We start from the raw sequence: 17,784 nt of genomic DNA on the forward strand, positions 1-17,784 counted from the left end.
ATGGGGAGTCCTAAAACCAATCACCCTGCAGATACCAAGGGACCATTGTATATGCTTATATCTGCATTTTTTACGTCTGAAAAAATATGTGCTACATTATTACTGGTGGTAACATCTGAGTAGGGGGCAAAATTGCCTTCCACTTCATACACTTCTCTGACTGCATTTTTTGCATTCAGCTTACATTAGCTTACATTACTATTGTAAACAGAACAATGTAAACATGGTCTGCCTCTTGGGGTTGGCAACTCACCTGCACATGAGGTAGCCAGTCCTGTTTAAACCATGGGTACAGTGGACACCAAGAAGTCTGTGTAGAAAACAGGGAATATGGAATTAAGTAAGCGAAGTAGATACACTAAAAACAAGTTATACAATTTTCTAAAGAGTAGCCTTTATTAGTTACCACAACACTACCACTATCCTGAAAAGGAAAAACTCTGAAGAAAAGAGTGTTTTTGCAGGAACGTACTATAAAGAATTAACTACTATACAGTTCAAAATTCATTGTCTCTGGGAAATTTTGCATAGCCTCCAATCAGATGCAATAGTGTAGACTGGAGAATGCCCATCAGGAACTGAGCTGACTATAGAAAAAGGGAGTGGAAAAAAAAAACAGGCTATCAGAAGAATAGAATTTGTTTTTGAGTGAAACAAATGGAATGCCTTCACTTTTAATGCTCAATATTAAAAAGAACAAACGGTTTCTGAAGGGCTCTTGGGGTCCCCCAAAGCACTTCCATTCCTTCTCTCATTCACTGCTCCTCACACTCCACGGGTCTATGTGCCTGTGGAGTTCTTGGGTTAAGTAGCACCATTCTTATTTCACAATGAAAAAGTAAGGCTTGAGATGTAAGCCCAAGCTGCACAGCAGGCAAACAGAAAAAAGACTAGAATCGAGTCTCACAGTTTTCCAACTAGGCCACAGTATTTTGTGGTCCAGGACTTAGAAAAAAATTATATGAGAGAGTAAATAAAAAACAACAACATGTAGCTGATCTCTGCAAAAGGTATGTCTGTGACGAGGTGGTGTCTGCCATTCGTCACTCCTGCCTGGATTACTACCGCCCTACAATTCTAACAATCTCTTCTATTTCAACTGATTCTCCACATGGAAGATGTTCTCTCTCTAAAATATAAACTTGGCTGGATTGCTCTGTTGCTTAAAACTCTGTTGTAGCAATGCAACTTCCCTAACACGAAGTGTCTGCAACTTCTCCAGAGTCTCTGCTCCTGCCGTCAGTTCGGCATCGGCTACTGGTACCTCTTTCCAGACACTCATGGGTAGTGCCTACCTTTACCAACATTCTAGCACGACTATGTTATCTGGAGTTACTGACCACAGCCAGATCTCCACGTCAGCTCCTTCCTATCCAGGTGTTCTTGAGTGGGACATCACAGGAAGCACTGAAAAGAATTCTTCTTCACTCGGAGACTTTACCCTGGCAGTCACTGACCAGCACACAGCTGCTTCCTCCAGCCCAGTATGATAAAACTTCAGACACCAATAACATGGTCCCTCTATATCCATCACTTTCGGCCAGGCTTGCTCAGGGAACACCATCTCAGATTCCAAATCAGGGGCATAGCCACCTGTCACTTCCCTACCAGGAAGGAAGCCAGGTATATTACTATAACCAAGGCACACTGGGGTCTTTACCCTATGGAGAGCTTGGCTCCTGCCTGCAATCCTATGGCTCTGTGTCATACACGGGAAGTAGGGCCTCTGTGCAACCAGAAATGGTAATGGGACTAAAGGAGATTCAGCCCACAGATATCCCACCACCAGCTTCCACCTCTGCAATCTGCTACCCTGTGTCTGCTCAACGCATCACAGAAACAAGTTTTCAAGGTGAGTACAAACGGCAGAGAAAGTTGAAAAATGAGGTCAGCATTCAAAAATGGGGTCAAAGCTACAGCTGGGAGGTGGTGTAGAGACAGGTAGAATTTAGATCCTGAGCCTTTAATAACCACTACCTTCGCTCAGTGCCCTCTGTTTTTAGACTCTACATGAGAACACCTAGGGCTTCCCTGGTGGCGCCGTGGTCGAGAATCCGCCTGCCAATGCGGGGGACACGGGTTCGAGCCCTGGTCTGGGAAGATCCCACATGCCGTGGAGCAACTAAGCCCATGTGCCACAACTACTGAGCCTGCATTCTAGAGCCCGTGAGCCGCAACTCCCGAAGCCCACGCGCCGACAGCCCATGCTCCGCAACAAGAGAAGCCACCGCGATGAGAAGCCCGCACACCGCAACCAAGAGTAGCCCCCGCTAGCCACCAACTAGAGAAAGCCCGTGCACAGTCATGAAGACCCAGTGCAGCCAAAAAAATAAATACGTAGAATAAATAAGTTCAAACAAACAATAAATAAACATAAATTAAAAAAACAAAAAAAGAACACCTAATGCAGGTGGGAAGGTGGGAGGGACACTGTAAAGGTCATCTATGCTATGTGTACAAGAACCCCGAGAGCACGCCAATAGGTACCACATTTTTCACTGCTGTAGCCGATCATTCCCCCTGTACTACCACACTGTAGCACTCCCTTCCCTGATCTACTGCTATAGTCTCTTTGGAAGGTGTTTCAGAACTCTTGTGATGAGAGTGCCAGTTTAACTGTCCTCACTTCCTTAATTTCTACCAGGATTTAAGACCTTGTGGTCCGAGATCCTGTCCAGAGAGCAAGCAGGCTAAGCCTCTGTCTTTGTTTATATATTTCATCAGAAAGGGCTCTACCCCCTCTCCTAGTGCATGGTGTGAAGTGTTCTTAGCCTCTCAGGAAAGTGGGGAGAATTGAAAGGACGCTGTATGAGAATGCTAGGCTTTGTAAAACATTTCAGTTTTTTAAAAATAAGACTCATTTTGGATTGGACTTACAACAATCCTATGAAATACAAAGAAAGCCAAGAATCAGTGACATGAAGTGATCACCAGTAAGAATTACAACAGTCACCGCTTATCTCGTAGCATAGGGCACTGTCCATGATCCTTCAGAAGCGTTAGTAGAAATGCCTTGCCCATCTTGCCCCTGAACCCCTTGAAAGGTACATGACTGCTGTGTTGGTGTTTAGGGGGGAGCATCTCACTTACCAGGGACTGACTTCTCCCTTGATTCCTCTGTAGTGATGGAGACTTCCCTGCTGATGAAAAATTCCCTGGGACTGCAACCTCCAAGCCAGACAGCTTTCCTATGGAATGACAGAGAACTTGTAAAGCTGAAACACCAGTCTGCGGGAGAAAGGGAAGAAGAGAATGATGGACATAGTTTCTGGGAAACTATTTTTACGTTATGTTTTGTTTGTTCCTGGTAAATAAACTGAAATCTTCTTAATGTTAAAACAAAATCTAAACCACTGAATTCAATAATACAGGAATGTAACTTTTGAAAAACATTTCTTTGGCTGCGCAGCATGTGGGATCTTAGCTCCCCAACTAGGGATTGAACCCACGCCTGCTGCACTGGAAGCGCAGAGTCTTCACCACTGGACCACCAGGCAAGTCCCAGGAATATAACTTTTAAAGGAGAAGTTATAAACCCCTTGGTTATATGAACTGGAGATTTTAGTAAGAAGTCAATATATTTTTTGTTAGGCACATCTTATGTTAGGCTGTCTCCCTGCACAGGATGCAGGCGCCTTGAAACCGGAAACCATATCCCTCTATAGTAGGTCCCTCTTCTTTCTGCTTTGCAGTTTGCTGCTCCACTTGTTCAACCCCACCTAATAATAACCCATACTTCCCTTGTTCCTGTTTTCCCATCTTGAAAACAGATAAAAGGCAACCAAACAATGCAAAGGTCTCAACAAATAAGGGACATCCAAAACCAGAGATGGCCAGAACTTCTGTATCCCTGACGAAACCTAGCCCGATGTTGAATACTTAGGTATCATTAATACATGCGTGTTGACTGAAACAGTTTAAACTCAATTCTTCCACTTCCCAGTTTAGTTTTAGTCCTCATACAAAACCTGGTCATAAGATTCCTTAATGCTAGGAATCACAGTGAAAAATAATATCTGAACTGACTTCTGTCAGATGAGTGAGAACTCAGGTTAATTCAGTGTATCCGAAGCATAGAAAGTGAGGGCAAAAGTGGCACAAGATGGGGCTAGAGAAGCAGAGAGGATTCTAGACCACGCAGTGTCTTAAAGGCCAACAGCGTGTTTTCTATTCCCAAAACAATGTTTGTGAGCGATGTTTATGAGCAATGCTCCAACTTGCTTTGAAGGTTTCTTGTGTGAAGAATGGATTGGAAGGAAACAAGATATATGGACACTAGTTAGGACCTAATCGCAACAGACAGGCAAGTTCAGTATTAGGATGTTGGGGAAGAGCTGACAGATTCCAAAGAAATTCAGGAGATAAACTGAAGCGGGCTTAATGGGGTATGAGATGGAGGAAAGGAAGGTCTTGGGGAATTAAAGGGTTTACTGCACACGTGAGCAAAGTCTCAAAATTAATCATTTGAACGTACAGAGGTAGACCTCTCAAATGACACCGGTTAGGAGGCAACGGTACGCTCTTTACAATTCCTAGAGGCAACACAAATCAGCTGTTTCGACGGAAAATTCGGCGGGACCGGTGCGTTTTTTCACTCCAACTTAGTTCCAGTTCCTATTACTCACATTTTCTGTGCCAAAACAACACAGCTTGAGGAACTGAAGGGGATTCCGTTTTGGTAATTAAGGAGTGTCCCCAACACTGACAGTCCCATCTTAAAAAGCTCTCCCTCTGCATTTCACCCGAGGAGCAATGGCCAAGGCCTCCCTTTGAAAACGATGGGGAGAAATCAGAACATCACACACTGTCCCTTTCAGCTACTGTGAACTGAGCCACGAGACGACCAACACCCCCCCTGGCACAGCGCGGACGGGCCAGCGCGCGGGGGCAACAGGGACAGGAGACGGCACAAGAGACGAAGCCCAGGCCCAGGGGCCAAGGCCTATTACCTTTCCGGGATGTGCAAAACATAAAACAGAAGCAATATTGTAACAAATTTATTAAAGACTGAAGAAAAAATAAAAAATCAGATGCTAAAGTGCATACTCTAACCACTATACAATATTGTTTCTATAAAACAAGCACTAAACCTCAGATACAGAAAAAAACCCTTTTCGTGTCCTCACACCTAGGTCAAAATTACAAAGAGTTAATTCAGGAGACAGAAAGAGAAGGAATAAATCTGAATGAATCTGAGTCAGAACACAGTGCTATAACCTTAGGCAAATTCCACAATACCCATGCCTCAACCTCCCTATCTATAAAGGAGTTAACCACACCAGCGCTAACCATTACTTGCCTCCTGGTAGGTTGTGAGTGTTAATTATTATTTGTAATAAATACACAGATCATCAGTTGAAAGAAACAAGGAAAACTACAGCGTTATTATTATTGCCTTGTTGCTAGAGCAAAACACCAGAAATCAACATAAATAAGTTATGTACACCAAAAATGTAGGGTTTGAATATGTACTTCGAAAGGCAATCATATAATTAGTTGTTTTACCTCTAATTGCTTTTCCTTTTTTTTTTTTTAATTTAAAAAAGCAATACAGGGACTTCCCTGGTGGTTCAGTGGTAAAGAATCCGTCCTGCAATGCAGGGGACGCGGGTTCGATTCCCCCTCGGGGAACTAAGATCCCACATGCCGCGTGGCAACTAAGCCCTCGCGCCAAACTACTGAGCTCGCACACCTCAATGAGATAGCCCACGTGCAGCAAACTACAGAGCCCACGCGCTCTGGAGCCTGCACGCCACAACTACAGAGCCCACGTACCACAACTACAGAGAGAAAACCCACACGCCACAACTAGAGAGAAGCTCTCATGCTGCAACGAAGAGCCCGTGCGCCGCAACGACAAAAAAGATCCCACATGCCTTAGCGAAGGTCCCGCAACTAAGACCCAATACAGCCAATCAACCAATCAATCAATCAATCAATCAATAAAGTGGGGCGGGGGGAGCAATACAGGAATTTCCCTGGCAGTCCAGTGGTTAAGACTCCAAGCTCCCAATGCAGGGGGCACGGGCTCGATCCCTGATTGGGGAACCAAGATCCCACATGTGGCACAGCATAGCCAAAAAAAAAAAAAAAAAAACCAACACATACCATACGGCATTTATCCCAGAGAACGCATGTTCGCACAAAAAAAGGTACACAAATGTCCACAGCATCTCTGTCAGTAACAGTCAAGAAATGGGAAAAAAACTCAGATGTTCTTCAATGGGCAAGTGATTAAACAAACTGAAGTATAGCCAAACCATGGAATATGACTCAGCAATTAAAAAGAAAGGGGCACTGGGATCTCTCTGGTGTTCCAGCGGTTAAGACTCTGCACTCTCAATGCACGGGGCCCAGGTTCCATCCCTGGTCAGGGAACTAGATCCCGCATGCTGCAACTAAAGACCCGCACAGCCAAATAAATAAATAAATATTTTTTTTAAAAAAGGAGCACTATTGATTCATGCAATTTGGATGACTCTCCAGGGAATTACATTGATTGAAAAAGGCCAATCCAAAAGGTTACATACTGGGAATTCCCTGGCGGTCCAGTGTTTAGCACTCAGCACTTTCACTACCTGGGCTGGGTTCAATCCTTGGTCGGGGAACTAAGATCGCATAACCGGCAGCGCAGCCAAAAAAAATTTTTTTTAAATTAAGAAAAAAAAAAAAAGGTTACACACTATATGATTTTATTCACATAACATTCTTTTTTTAATGAATTAATTAATTTATTTATTTTATTTTTGGCTGCGTTGGGTCTTCGTTGCTGCGTGTGGGGTTTCTCTAGTTGCGGCGAGCGGGGACTACTCTTTGTTGCAGTGCACGGGCTTCTCACTGCGGTGGCTTCTCTTTGTTGCAGAGCACGGGCTCTAGGCACGCGGGCTTCAGTAGTTGTGGCACGTGGGCTCAGTAGTTGTGGCTCCTGGGCTCTAGCGCACAGGCTCAGTCATTGTGGCGCAAGGGCTTAGTTGCTCCGCGGCGTGTGGGATCTTCCCGGACAAGGGATCGAACCCATGTCCCCTGCAATGGCAGGCAGATTCTTAACCGCTGCGCCACCAGGGAAGTCCCACATAACATTCTTGAAATGACAGGTTGCCAGGGACAGATGGGGCCGTGGGAGTGGGAGATGGGCCATCTTCCCGAGGGGGTATTTTCCCTTGATCATCTGCACAAAAACTTTATTGCAACTTTATCCACTGCACTATCAGATCATTATGATTTGGTGGGGAGGGGGGGAGCAGCAGTGGCTATAAAATGGCATCAGGAGAGATCCTGTGGGATGGAAATGTTCTGTATCTTGACTGTGTCAATGGCAATACCCAGGTTGTGACAGTATACTATGGTTCTGTAAGATGTTACCATTGGGGAAAACTGGCTAAAGGACACACAGGATCTATCTCACTATTATTTCTTACAACTGCATGTAAACCTACAATAATCTGTAAACAAAAAGTTTAATCAGAAATGAAGGCAACACATGCCTCTTGTAACAAGTAAAACAATAGTCTGTGGTCAATCTCTTTCCCTACCCGTCCCATTCCCTCCCTCTTGAGATAACCATGCAAACTCACTGCTCATACAAACAGGCATGCATTTAATACTTTTTGTTTACTGTATCAAAATGGGATCATACATACTACATATTACCCTGCAGCCTACCTTCTTCACCCATCATCCCTATATCATAGAGAGCTTAAAAAAAAAAAAAAGTTCTTAAGTGCGAAGCTGGATGGCAGGTATAGAAAAGTTTCTGACTAGGGCAAATCTGACAAATGTTTACCGTGCTAATGTGCCATAGCTGAGCCAGGTGCATTCAGTGAGAGCACAATATACAAGTAGCATTCTAAAGAGATCTGCAAAGAATGCAAGGTCTTCAGCAGCTCTTCGAGGATCCCATCCCCCTCTCTGCCTCCTCCATGGAACCATCCCATGGAGGTTTAACAGTTTAACTCCATTTGCCCCCTCCTGCTGTTTGTGCTTTTGTTGTATATTTCTGTTCTACATCTCCACAAGACATTATTATTGTCATTTATTTATAAAACAACATATAAATATAAAGGTGTATGTACCTGGGTATATGTACATGTATATATTAAAAACACACACACACTTTAAGTGCTCTTTGTTCTTTCCTGCAGTTCTGTTCTTTTTTTTTTTTCTTTGGGGGGGGCAAGTTTTTATATTGGTCAAGTTCTGTACTACTAGAAATATAAGATTTGAGAAGACAAATGAGACTTGAGGATTATCTGTGGAGCTTATCCTCATTCTCCTGCTGACGCATTATGTGTTTATAATTTGAGAACTGCAGATAAATACAAACTGGTCTTCTCCATACTTGCTCACTAAGGAATGCCTCATTTCTAGGAAACGTCTATTTCAAGGAAAGGAAACAAACAAAAACACCTAGTGCATGAGATGATTAAAAGGTACACATTTTATAGCCTGAGTTCGAGAAAAAAATTACCCAAGAAACGGCCTTTTTCCCTAGGAGCCAGCTTCTACTAGGGGAGTCTAGGGTTCTCTAGGCAAAGAAAAAAAACTTGCCAGTTTAAACAGAATAACAGAAACGTTCAGCCAATCAAATATACAGAACTCATCACTTGCAGTGAGGAATGAAAGGCCTGTATCAACAGAAAAAATAAATGGCACAGGCAACGTCTGGAACAGAAAACAAACAGGAAATACTTTAAAAAGCCAAAATTGCAAAGACAGATTAACAGGGTATGAAATTACACGCTGGGCAATGCACCGGTTAAAGGAAAAGAGGCGCACACCAAGTCTGAAGTCTTAAGAATTCGGTGTTTAACACTACTTCTGCATGCTGCCCAGCAGAAAACTCGGGTCCTGGCTTAATCCACAACGCACACTTCATTTAAGGAGGTGAACTGCTTGGTCTGACTCAGTTTCTTATTCTGTAAAATGAATGCAACACAGCTGTCGTGAGTCCCCAAAGAATTCTGCACAAACGCTTTGTAACTCCAAAGTGCTGTGCAAATCAGAGCAGCCCTTCTCTCCTTCACATTCGTTTGACTTAGAATTTCAGAAGTTTACCTGAAAATATAGACGACTCGGAAGCAAGGGACTGAAAGTGGCCCACACAGGTGGACAGAAATGCAGAAACTGGAGCACCCCATACAAACCACAAGAGAACACGTTCACGTGCACACGTTATCAGTAACAGAAAACGCCACCGGTATCAACCGTAAACCACTGAGAGGACCAGCAACGACATGTGTCCAAATCCAGCCGGCAGCACAGCCTCGTCGGCGGCAGTGCCTTAAACACAGCTCCCCGCACTCCGCAGCCTAACAAGAGCCACTTTTTCAAAAAAGCTTAGCAACTTGCCAAGCACACTGGCGTAGTTCACCTTTTTTAATTGCTAAGCAAACATGCAGGGTAGATGAGACAATCAAGGGAATGTTCAGCCTTCCTCAAAAGTAAGATCCAGGAAATTCACGTTTTGCTTGAACAGTTTCATGTCTCAAGCTGATCACAAACCTCTGTTTGATGTTGTTTTGTCGCTGCTGGCCAATGAGCCCGGGAAAGAGAACGAATTCTTTCAAACAGGGAGGGCTCTCTGCACTCTTCAGCTAAACCAGCGAGGCTTTACCACCGTCACGTTTAAAATAATGAGGACGCCGCCTCGATGGAGTTTACCGGGCTGCGCTAATCACGAGGGGCCTCGGGCGCCCAGGGCGGGTCCCAGCGCCGGTGGCCGCGGGACCGGACGCCCTCCCCGGGACCCCCCCAGGACCCCCTCCCCGGGACACGGCCGCGGGACAGGACGCCCCCCAGAACCCCTGCCCAGGACGCAGCTGCGGGACAGGACGCCCCCCAGAACCCCTGCCCGGGACGCGGCCGCGGGACACGAAGCTCCCCCCTCCCCAGGAAGCCCTCCCCAGAGCGCGGGCCTCGCCGCCGTCACGCGGCACCCGCCGCGCTCACCGCGGGCCGGGAGCCCCCTCAGGCCGACTGGCCCCCGCCCGCCGCCCGGCCTCCCTCCGGCCCGCGCCGCCCGCCGCGCTCACCGCGTTCTTCTTCTGCACCATCTTGTCCATCTTCTTGGCAATGCGGACCACCTCGTCCTCCATGGCCCCGGCAGGCCTGCCCCGCGCCGGGCCGCGGGGGACGGGAAACGAGCGGGGCGGCGGGGCGGCGGGTGAGCCCAGGCATCGGCGAGGGCCCTCAGCAGGCCTGACCGAGGCGCTTCCTCACTCGCGGCGGCGGCGGCGGCGGCGGCGGCGGCGGCGGCGGCGGCGGCGGCGGCGGCGGCGGCGGCGGCGGCGGCGGCGGCGGCGGCGGCGGCGCTCCTCCGCCGCAGGCAGCGCCAATCGAGCTCCCAGCTCTGTTCTTTTTTTCTTTTTTTTTTTTTGGAATTTTGAGATTTTTTTCATTTGAAGTAAATCTTAATGCTATTAAATTCACAAATATGCTAATTTAAATACCCAATTCTATTATCTAAAACACACATTGCAAACATACAAATATGTATTCTCTCCACATGTCAGAGCCCATTCATTTCATGGTTTGGAAATGGGGAGAATAGATCCCCTTAAACTGCAAGTCAGCAGGTGTTTCTTTACAGTTAACTTTAGCAAAATTCATACAAAATATTAATTAACAATGATCTTCTTTACTTGTTAACTCACAAGGAAACACCTTCAAAACTGCATTTTGTTAAAGTTTCTGTACTAAAATGTAGAAAAACTGAACTACACAAATATTGAAAAGTTAAAAATTCCTTAATTTTTTATTCCTGGTACCACTACCACAATTTACAGGGCAATATACCTGATGTAATGAAAAGAAAAAGAAAAAGACAAAGCTACAACAGATAAAAGACCTCAGGAATGTACATCTAATTGACACGACATTGCATTAATCAATAGCTGCACTTTTTGCAAACTGTGGCTATGACAGTCCTGAACAAGAAGGGTTTCCTGTTTAAGCTGCAGTAACTTTTCTGACTATGGATCATCGTTCCTTCTGTGGCAGATTTTTTACAGTTCCTCTAATGCATTTGGGACGACTGTCTCAAAGTAACCTGCAGCTTTCCTGACAACGCCTCGCTCTCTCTCCTGCTAAGAACTGTAGCCCTTTTCTTCTGAGTTTTTAGAACCTTCTGCTACCATATCCACCACTTCCACCACCAGATCCATAGCCACCACCATAGGGACTTCCCGAGCTTCTTCCACCAAAACTGCCCCCCTTCATGGGTCCATAATTTGGTTGCTGTTGTCCACTATAATTTCCAAAATCATTATAGCTCCCACCACCACCATAGTTACCTCCAAAATTTCCTCCTTCATTGTAACCATCATATCCTCCACCACCGCCACCATATCCACCATCTTGGTTTCCATATCCTGGTCCACCACCACCATAGCCTCCTCTACTACTGTAACCAGGACCACCGCCATAATTACCACCGTCGCCTCCAAATCCGTTATATCCACCATTACCTCCTCCATAACTACCTCTGCTGCCACCACCTCCACCACCATAGCCTCCTCTTCCACCAAAGTTTCCACCACGGCCAAAGTTACCTCCACCACTTCCAAAGTTTCCTCCACGACCCATAAAGTTGCCAGATCCACCTCCACGACCTCTTTGTGATCCAGCAGATTGCATTTCTTGTTTAGAAAGGGCCTTTTTCACTTCACAATTATGCCCATTAATAGTGTGGTATTTCTGAACAACAATTTTATCAACTGTATCATGACCATCAAAAGTTACAAAAGCAAATCCTCTCTTTTTTCCACTCTGCCTGTCTTCCATAACTTCTATGGTTTCAATCTTGCCATACTTTTCAAAGTAGTCTCTCAAATTATATTCTTCTGTATCTTCTTTAATACCACCAACAAAAATTTTCTTCACTGTTGGATGGGCACCAGGCTTCACAGAATCCTCTCTAGAAACAGCTCTCTTTGGTTCCACTACATGCCCATCAACCTTGTGTGGTCGAGCACACATTGCTGCATCCACCTCTTCAACCCAAGAGTAAGTCACAAAACCAAAGCCCCTGGAACGTTTTGTTTGGGGGTCTGTCATCACCACACAATCTGTAAGTGTGCCCCATTTCTCAAAATGTTCTCTTAAGCTATCGTCTGTAGTTTCAAGGCTCAGACCACCAATAAACAGTTTTCTCAACTGTTCTGGTTCCTTTGGATCATGGCCCTCCTCCCCCTGGTGGCGGCGGCGACGGCCGGAGTCGGGCTGGGGGCGACCGGGCGGCGGTTTTACCTTCATTTTGAGACCGGACTCGCCTCTTCCAACTCGAGTTCATTATGGGACCGATAGCCCAGCTCTGTTCTATGTTGGGCCATTTTACTTCAGCCTAAAAAAATTTCTTCTAGTATTCCCTAAGGTCTGCTGGGGATCAGTTTTCTTATTTTTCATTTATCTGTATTTGATTTTTTTAAATTGATTCCAATTTTCTGTTGAGATTTTCCATATTTTTATCTATTAATCCCCATCTTTTACTCTCAATATAGTCATTTTAAAGTTCTGTGCTAACTCCAGAATCTGAATTCCCTCTAAATCAATTTTTCTTGGTTATTTTTTTTGTCTTAATTTTTAGTCACTTTTTCCTGCTTCAGGAATTTCATAATTTTTGATTGTGTGCTGGACATGGTGAATAAAAAATTCATAGAGACTGAAGATGCTATTACTTTGCACCAGAGAAGATTTACCCTTTTCTCTGTTAATCAGAGTGGCTCATCATTTCAGTCATTTCAGGAATTTTACTAGGTCAGAACTGGGTTGGAGCTTTAGTTGTCTCATCCTACCTATGATTTTTCCTAATTTGTGGCCTCCCTGGATTTTTGCTGTAAGCCTGACAGGTCTTTGATTCTTCAATAAATACAGTCAGTTATTGACTTCAGTCTTTCAGATGTTTGAATTCAGCTCTTTAGGCTCTCAGTTCTCACAGCTTCAGAGTATGGCAAATGTAAGGAGAGACCAGCTATGTATTTGTTGCCGTTACACTTTCTCAATGAAAATTTGTCTCATAAACACTGAAACATTGCAGATGATTTCACTTTTTCTGACTCAGCCCCCTTCTTGGGGATGGCACTTCTGGGTTTTTACTGTGAGTCTGGTAGGTCTCTAATTCCTCACTTTGGAAAGTTCTCTCCCTCAGGCATTAGGTATTTAGCTTCCTGCTTTATATAGGTTCAAAAACTGGCAAATGTCTTGAAGAGGAGACCTAATGATTGTCACAGGCCCCTTTATCTAGTGGGATTTGGTTTGTTAGTGCCATGACTGTGCAGGAAATTTCACTCTGCTTTCTTGGCTCAGTCCCCCATCATCCTATACCACCCTGACACTAAGGAAATGTCCTGTGGGGGAAATCGGCTTGACATTCTGCTAGATTTCACTCCATCATGCCAGCAAATGAGTTCATCAAAAGGTACGGTGATTTCTCTTTTCCAGTGGAGTATGTCTCCCTACACCAAACCCCTGCTCCAAATCTCTAAATGTCCCTCTCTAGCATATTAGTTGATATTGTTTCTTGATTGCTTCCTTAGCTCGATGATCTTTTATTCAAGTTTGTTTGCTTGTTGCAGCAGGAGTGATGGCCTGTGCCTACCTAGTGCAGGCATATTATTATTATGGAGATATGGGTTTGGTCCCAGACATCACAATAAGGAGAATATCATAATAAAGCAAGTCACACGAGTTGTTTGGTTTCCCAGTGCATGTAAAAGTTATGTTTATGCTATACTGTAGTCTATTAAGTGTGCAATAGCATTATGTCTAAAAAAAGTACATATCTTAATTTGAAAGTAGACTTTAAGAATGCTACCCATCATCTGAGCCTTCAGCAAGCTGTAATCTTTTTGCAATAGTAACATCAAAGATCACTGATCACAGATCATGTAACAAGTATAATAATGAAAAAGTTTGAAATATTGTGAGACTTACCAAAATGTGACATAGAGACACGAAGTGAGCAAATGCTGTTGGAAAAATGGCACCACCAGTAGACCTGCTTGACACAGGGTTGCCACAAACCTTCAATTTGTAAAAAAAAAAAAAAAAAAAAGCATTATCTGCAAGGTACAATAAAGTGAAGTGCAATAAAGTGAGGTATGCCTATACATCCTGCCTCAAAGTAGAAATCCTATTTAGATCACCTTTAATTTCTCTCTATGATATATTAATAGTTTTCTGTTCAGGGTTCTTACATTTTTTATTACACTTATTATTAGGTATATGATGTTTTGATGATAATGTAGATGGCATATTTTTTAGTTTTTAATTTTATAACTTTTCAGACACAGAAAAATGTTAGTGGAATTTTTCAATGTTTGGTCTCTTATCTGGCAACTCTTCTAAAAACTAACTGATATTCTAATAAGTTATCTGTAGATTGTTTTGGATTTTCTGTATCCTTAATTATATCAAATATGGAAAGTGACAGTATTATTTCTTCCTTTCTTAGCCTTATATTTCTGATTTCTTTTTCCTGCCTTACTGCTAATGCCATTTAATACTTTTACTAACAGGTTGAATAGAAAAGGTAGGAGTTGGCATTCTTATTTTGTTCCTAATCTTACAGTGGACATTCTCCACATTTCACTATAAATAGGATGGTGGCTCTAAAGTTTTTTGTAGTTTCTCTTTGCTATGAGTTTTTTTTTTTTTTTTAAACCTGGTCATTTTTAATTAATTAATTAATTTATTTATTTTTGGCTGTGTTGGGTCTTCGTTTCTGTGCGAGGGCTTTCTCCATTTGCGGCAAGCGGGGGCCACTCTTCATCGCGGTGCGCGGGCCTCTCACTATCGCGGCCTCTCTTGTTGCGGAGCACAGGCTCCAGACGCGCAGGCTCAGCAGCTGTGGCTCACGGGCCCAGTTGCTCCGCGGCATGTGGGATCTTCCCAGACCAGGGCTCGAACCCGTGTCCCCTGCATTAGCAGGCGGACTCTCAACCACTGCACCACCAGGGAAGCCCCTGCTATGAGTTTTTAATCATACATAATTATTGAATTTTATCAAATGCTTTATCTGACTATACTGATATGATCATATACATTTTCTCCTTTATTTTATTGATGTGGTGCATGACATTTATGGATATTTGAATGTTAACTCACCTTGCATTTCTGGAGTAAAACAACTCGGTAGGAATTCACACACACACACACACATTCACTCACTCACACACTCTACATTTGATTGTCTAACATTTTGTTTATGATTTTTGCTTCTATATACATAAGGGAGATGGGCCTATTTTCTTTTCTCATAATTGTCCTTTTAATTAGTGAATAGTATATAGAGGGTAGAGATTTAAAAGACCTTTTAAAAGGTCTTCTTCTTCTGTGATATAATACAATGCAGTATTACTCCATTTTTTAAAAATGACCTTTTTTATTTTCAAATAATTTCAAATCTGCAGAAAAGATACAAACATAGTAGAGTTCCCTTTACCTCTCTCCCAGTTTTTCCTATTGCTAACATCTTATACTACCATAGTATATTTTTCAAAATTAAAAAGCCAACATTTATACATTACTATTAACTAAACTTAAGACTTTTTTTGGATTTCACCAGTTTTCCTGTTAATGACCTTTTTCTGTTCTAGGACCCAATCCAGTATATCACATTCCACTTAGTTAGTTGTCATGTCTCCTTAGTCTTCTCTGGTCTATGACAGTTCCTCATTCCTTCCTTGTTTTTCATGATTTTGACAGTCTTGAGGAATATTTGTCTGATATTTTGTAGAACTGTTCTCAGTCTAGGTTTGGCTGATGTTTTTCTCATGATTAGACTGGAGTTATAGGTTTTGACAAAGAATACCGCAGAAGCGAAGTAACCGTCTCATCACATCATAACAGAGAGTATGTAGTGTCTCTGTGACATCACTGGTGATGTGAAACATCATCACTTGCATAACATGGTGTTTGCTTGGTTTCTCCACTGTAAAGTTACTTTTTCTCCCATTTTATACTCTCTTTGGAATTCAATCATTAAGGCCAGCCCAGGACTGGACTTAAGGGGAAGATTAAGCTTCACCTCCACCTCCTTGGGGAGGAGATGGATGCCGGGGCGGGGGGAGGTTACCTACATATGGAATTCTTCTGTTGGCAAGATTTGTCTTCTCCCTCCCTCCTATTATTTATTTATTTATACACTCACTTATTTACTCCATTATGTTTTAATATGGATTCTTTATAATCTATATACATAATTACAACCTTAAAAACCTCTGGTTCCCCCACTGACATATAAACTTTTTGAGGAAAGGCTCTGTTTCTTTTTTATTTTTGTACACTCTATGCGTTTAGCATAGTCCCCTAATTTATAGTGGACTTCCAGTAATTATTTTTTAATGGATATCTTTCCACTTCAACTGAAAAGTACCCTTTCCTTATATAATAGCATTCTAAATCCAAAATAAAAGTAGATTTTAAAATAAGTAAAAGTAAACTCATGCATGCTCACCCTGTAATAAGTATGTAAAAAAGCAAAGGGTACTGCAGAAATAACTTAACCATTTGAGTTGGATGTGTCTCCAAAAAATATTGAAGCCACATTTGGAAAGAAATTACAGTATTTGATAAGCCAAGGATATGACCTGCTGTGTGCTTTCTCTTTTTTGTTCAGATCACCAAAGGAGATTAAGACCCCGTTTTCTCCCTTCTCTGGAAAATTATCATCTGATGCAGTCACTCAGATAGCAACAGAGAGTCCAGGAAAAACCATGTTTTCATCTGAGATTTTTGTTAATGCTGAAGATCGTGGACATGATATTCCAGAGCTCAGTACACAGAAGTTGGGCAAAGTTCCTGTCAAGTTTGCTTCATCATCTTCAGTCCAACAGATTACTGTTCTTCATGGCACAGATGGTAAGAGAATTTTAGGTCACATTACCAACTTTTGTGTGTAATTAACTAAGAAATTTCTTGATTGGGTCTTTCTAGTTAGAAAACCTAATTTTAATTTTAAGCATTAGGTTGTACATGATTATAACATCTTTTATTTACATAGCTCTGAAGAGAATATAATTTATTATGTTTTTACTTCAGTTTCTAGTGAAGTTAACAACCTATGTGAAACTCATGCTACTTGTGGCTGACGTATTTTCAACTCATAATACTTGTCATAAGAATGCAAGTAGTTCATGACAACATAAAAACTATAGAGGTTCAATTTTAGGGAGGTAGATAATTATTTGGCATTGTTTCTTTTACTATTGTTTTGCATGATACAGTGAACAGATAGCAAACACAATACCAGTCTATTTCTTGCTCAAGAAACGTTGAGCAGGGACCCAGGTTGACTGTGACTCTGCTTTCTTTAAAACATGGAACCTTGGATTCATCATCATAGTCAACTGGAAGGGATGAAAAGTATGGAGGAGCACATGTTGGGAGGCTTTTATGGGCTCGGCCTAGGTGTGGCCCACATCACTTTCCACTGACTAGGAATAGTTTAGCTGTGCTTTCCGGGATGAAGAAGAAATGAGTTTTGGTGAACAGCTAGCAATTTCTACCATAAGGTCTACATTTAGAGTGTTCCTATGCTATCATGACAGTGATATTTTTATAGTGCTTATACTATATAACATTCAAAATTATAGCAAGTTATTTTCTTTTTCAGACCAGTAACTGGAAAGTTAAGTTCCCATTCTACCTCCAAATGAGGGTGGGAACTTTAAATTACTAATTTTAAAGTATTCAACAGTTTGTACAAATCTATTCAAAATATAGTTTAAGTTTTCCTACTTGTGCAAAAAGTTTATCTGTCTGTAGGTATAAATGGAATATGCCTAA

General features: G+C 42.7%; 2 protein-coding genes across 2 annotated transcripts in view; one reads left to right on the top strand and one right to left on the bottom strand.

Annotated features, from left to right (window-relative positions):
- The window catches only part of LOC133104991 (uncharacterized protein C2orf78-like), an 82,582-nt gene continuing 64,798 nt past the window's right edge, over window positions 1-17,784 (top strand). The window contains 3 exon segments of the mRNA XM_061210892.1: window positions 1-47; window positions 1,181-1,477; window positions 1,479-1,852. Coding sequence (XP_061066875.1) covers window positions 1-47; window positions 1,181-1,477; window positions 1,479-1,852 — 718 coding nt within the window.
- Window positions 10,735-12,311, bottom strand: LOC133074651 (heterogeneous nuclear ribonucleoprotein A3-like). The gene has a single exon (XM_061168581.1). The coding sequence runs from the start codon at window positions 12,250-12,252 to the stop codon at window positions 11,116-11,118; it is 1,137 nt and encodes a 378-aa protein (XP_061024564.1). The 5' UTR covers window positions 12,253-12,311; the 3' UTR covers window positions 10,735-11,115.

The sequence above is a fragment of the Eubalaena glacialis genome, chromosome 14 (genome assembly GCF_028564815.1).
Source record: "Eubalaena glacialis isolate mEubGla1 chromosome 14, mEubGla1.1.hap2.+ XY, whole genome shotgun sequence".
Lineage (NCBI taxonomy): Eukaryota > Metazoa > Chordata > Mammalia > Artiodactyla > Balaenidae > Eubalaena > Eubalaena glacialis.

Excerpts from the sequence above, each read along its gene's own strand:
- LOC133074651 (XM_061168581.1), bottom strand. The coding sequence starts at position 12,252 with ATGAAGGTAAAACCGCCGCCCGGTCGCCCCCAGCCCGACTCCGGCCGT.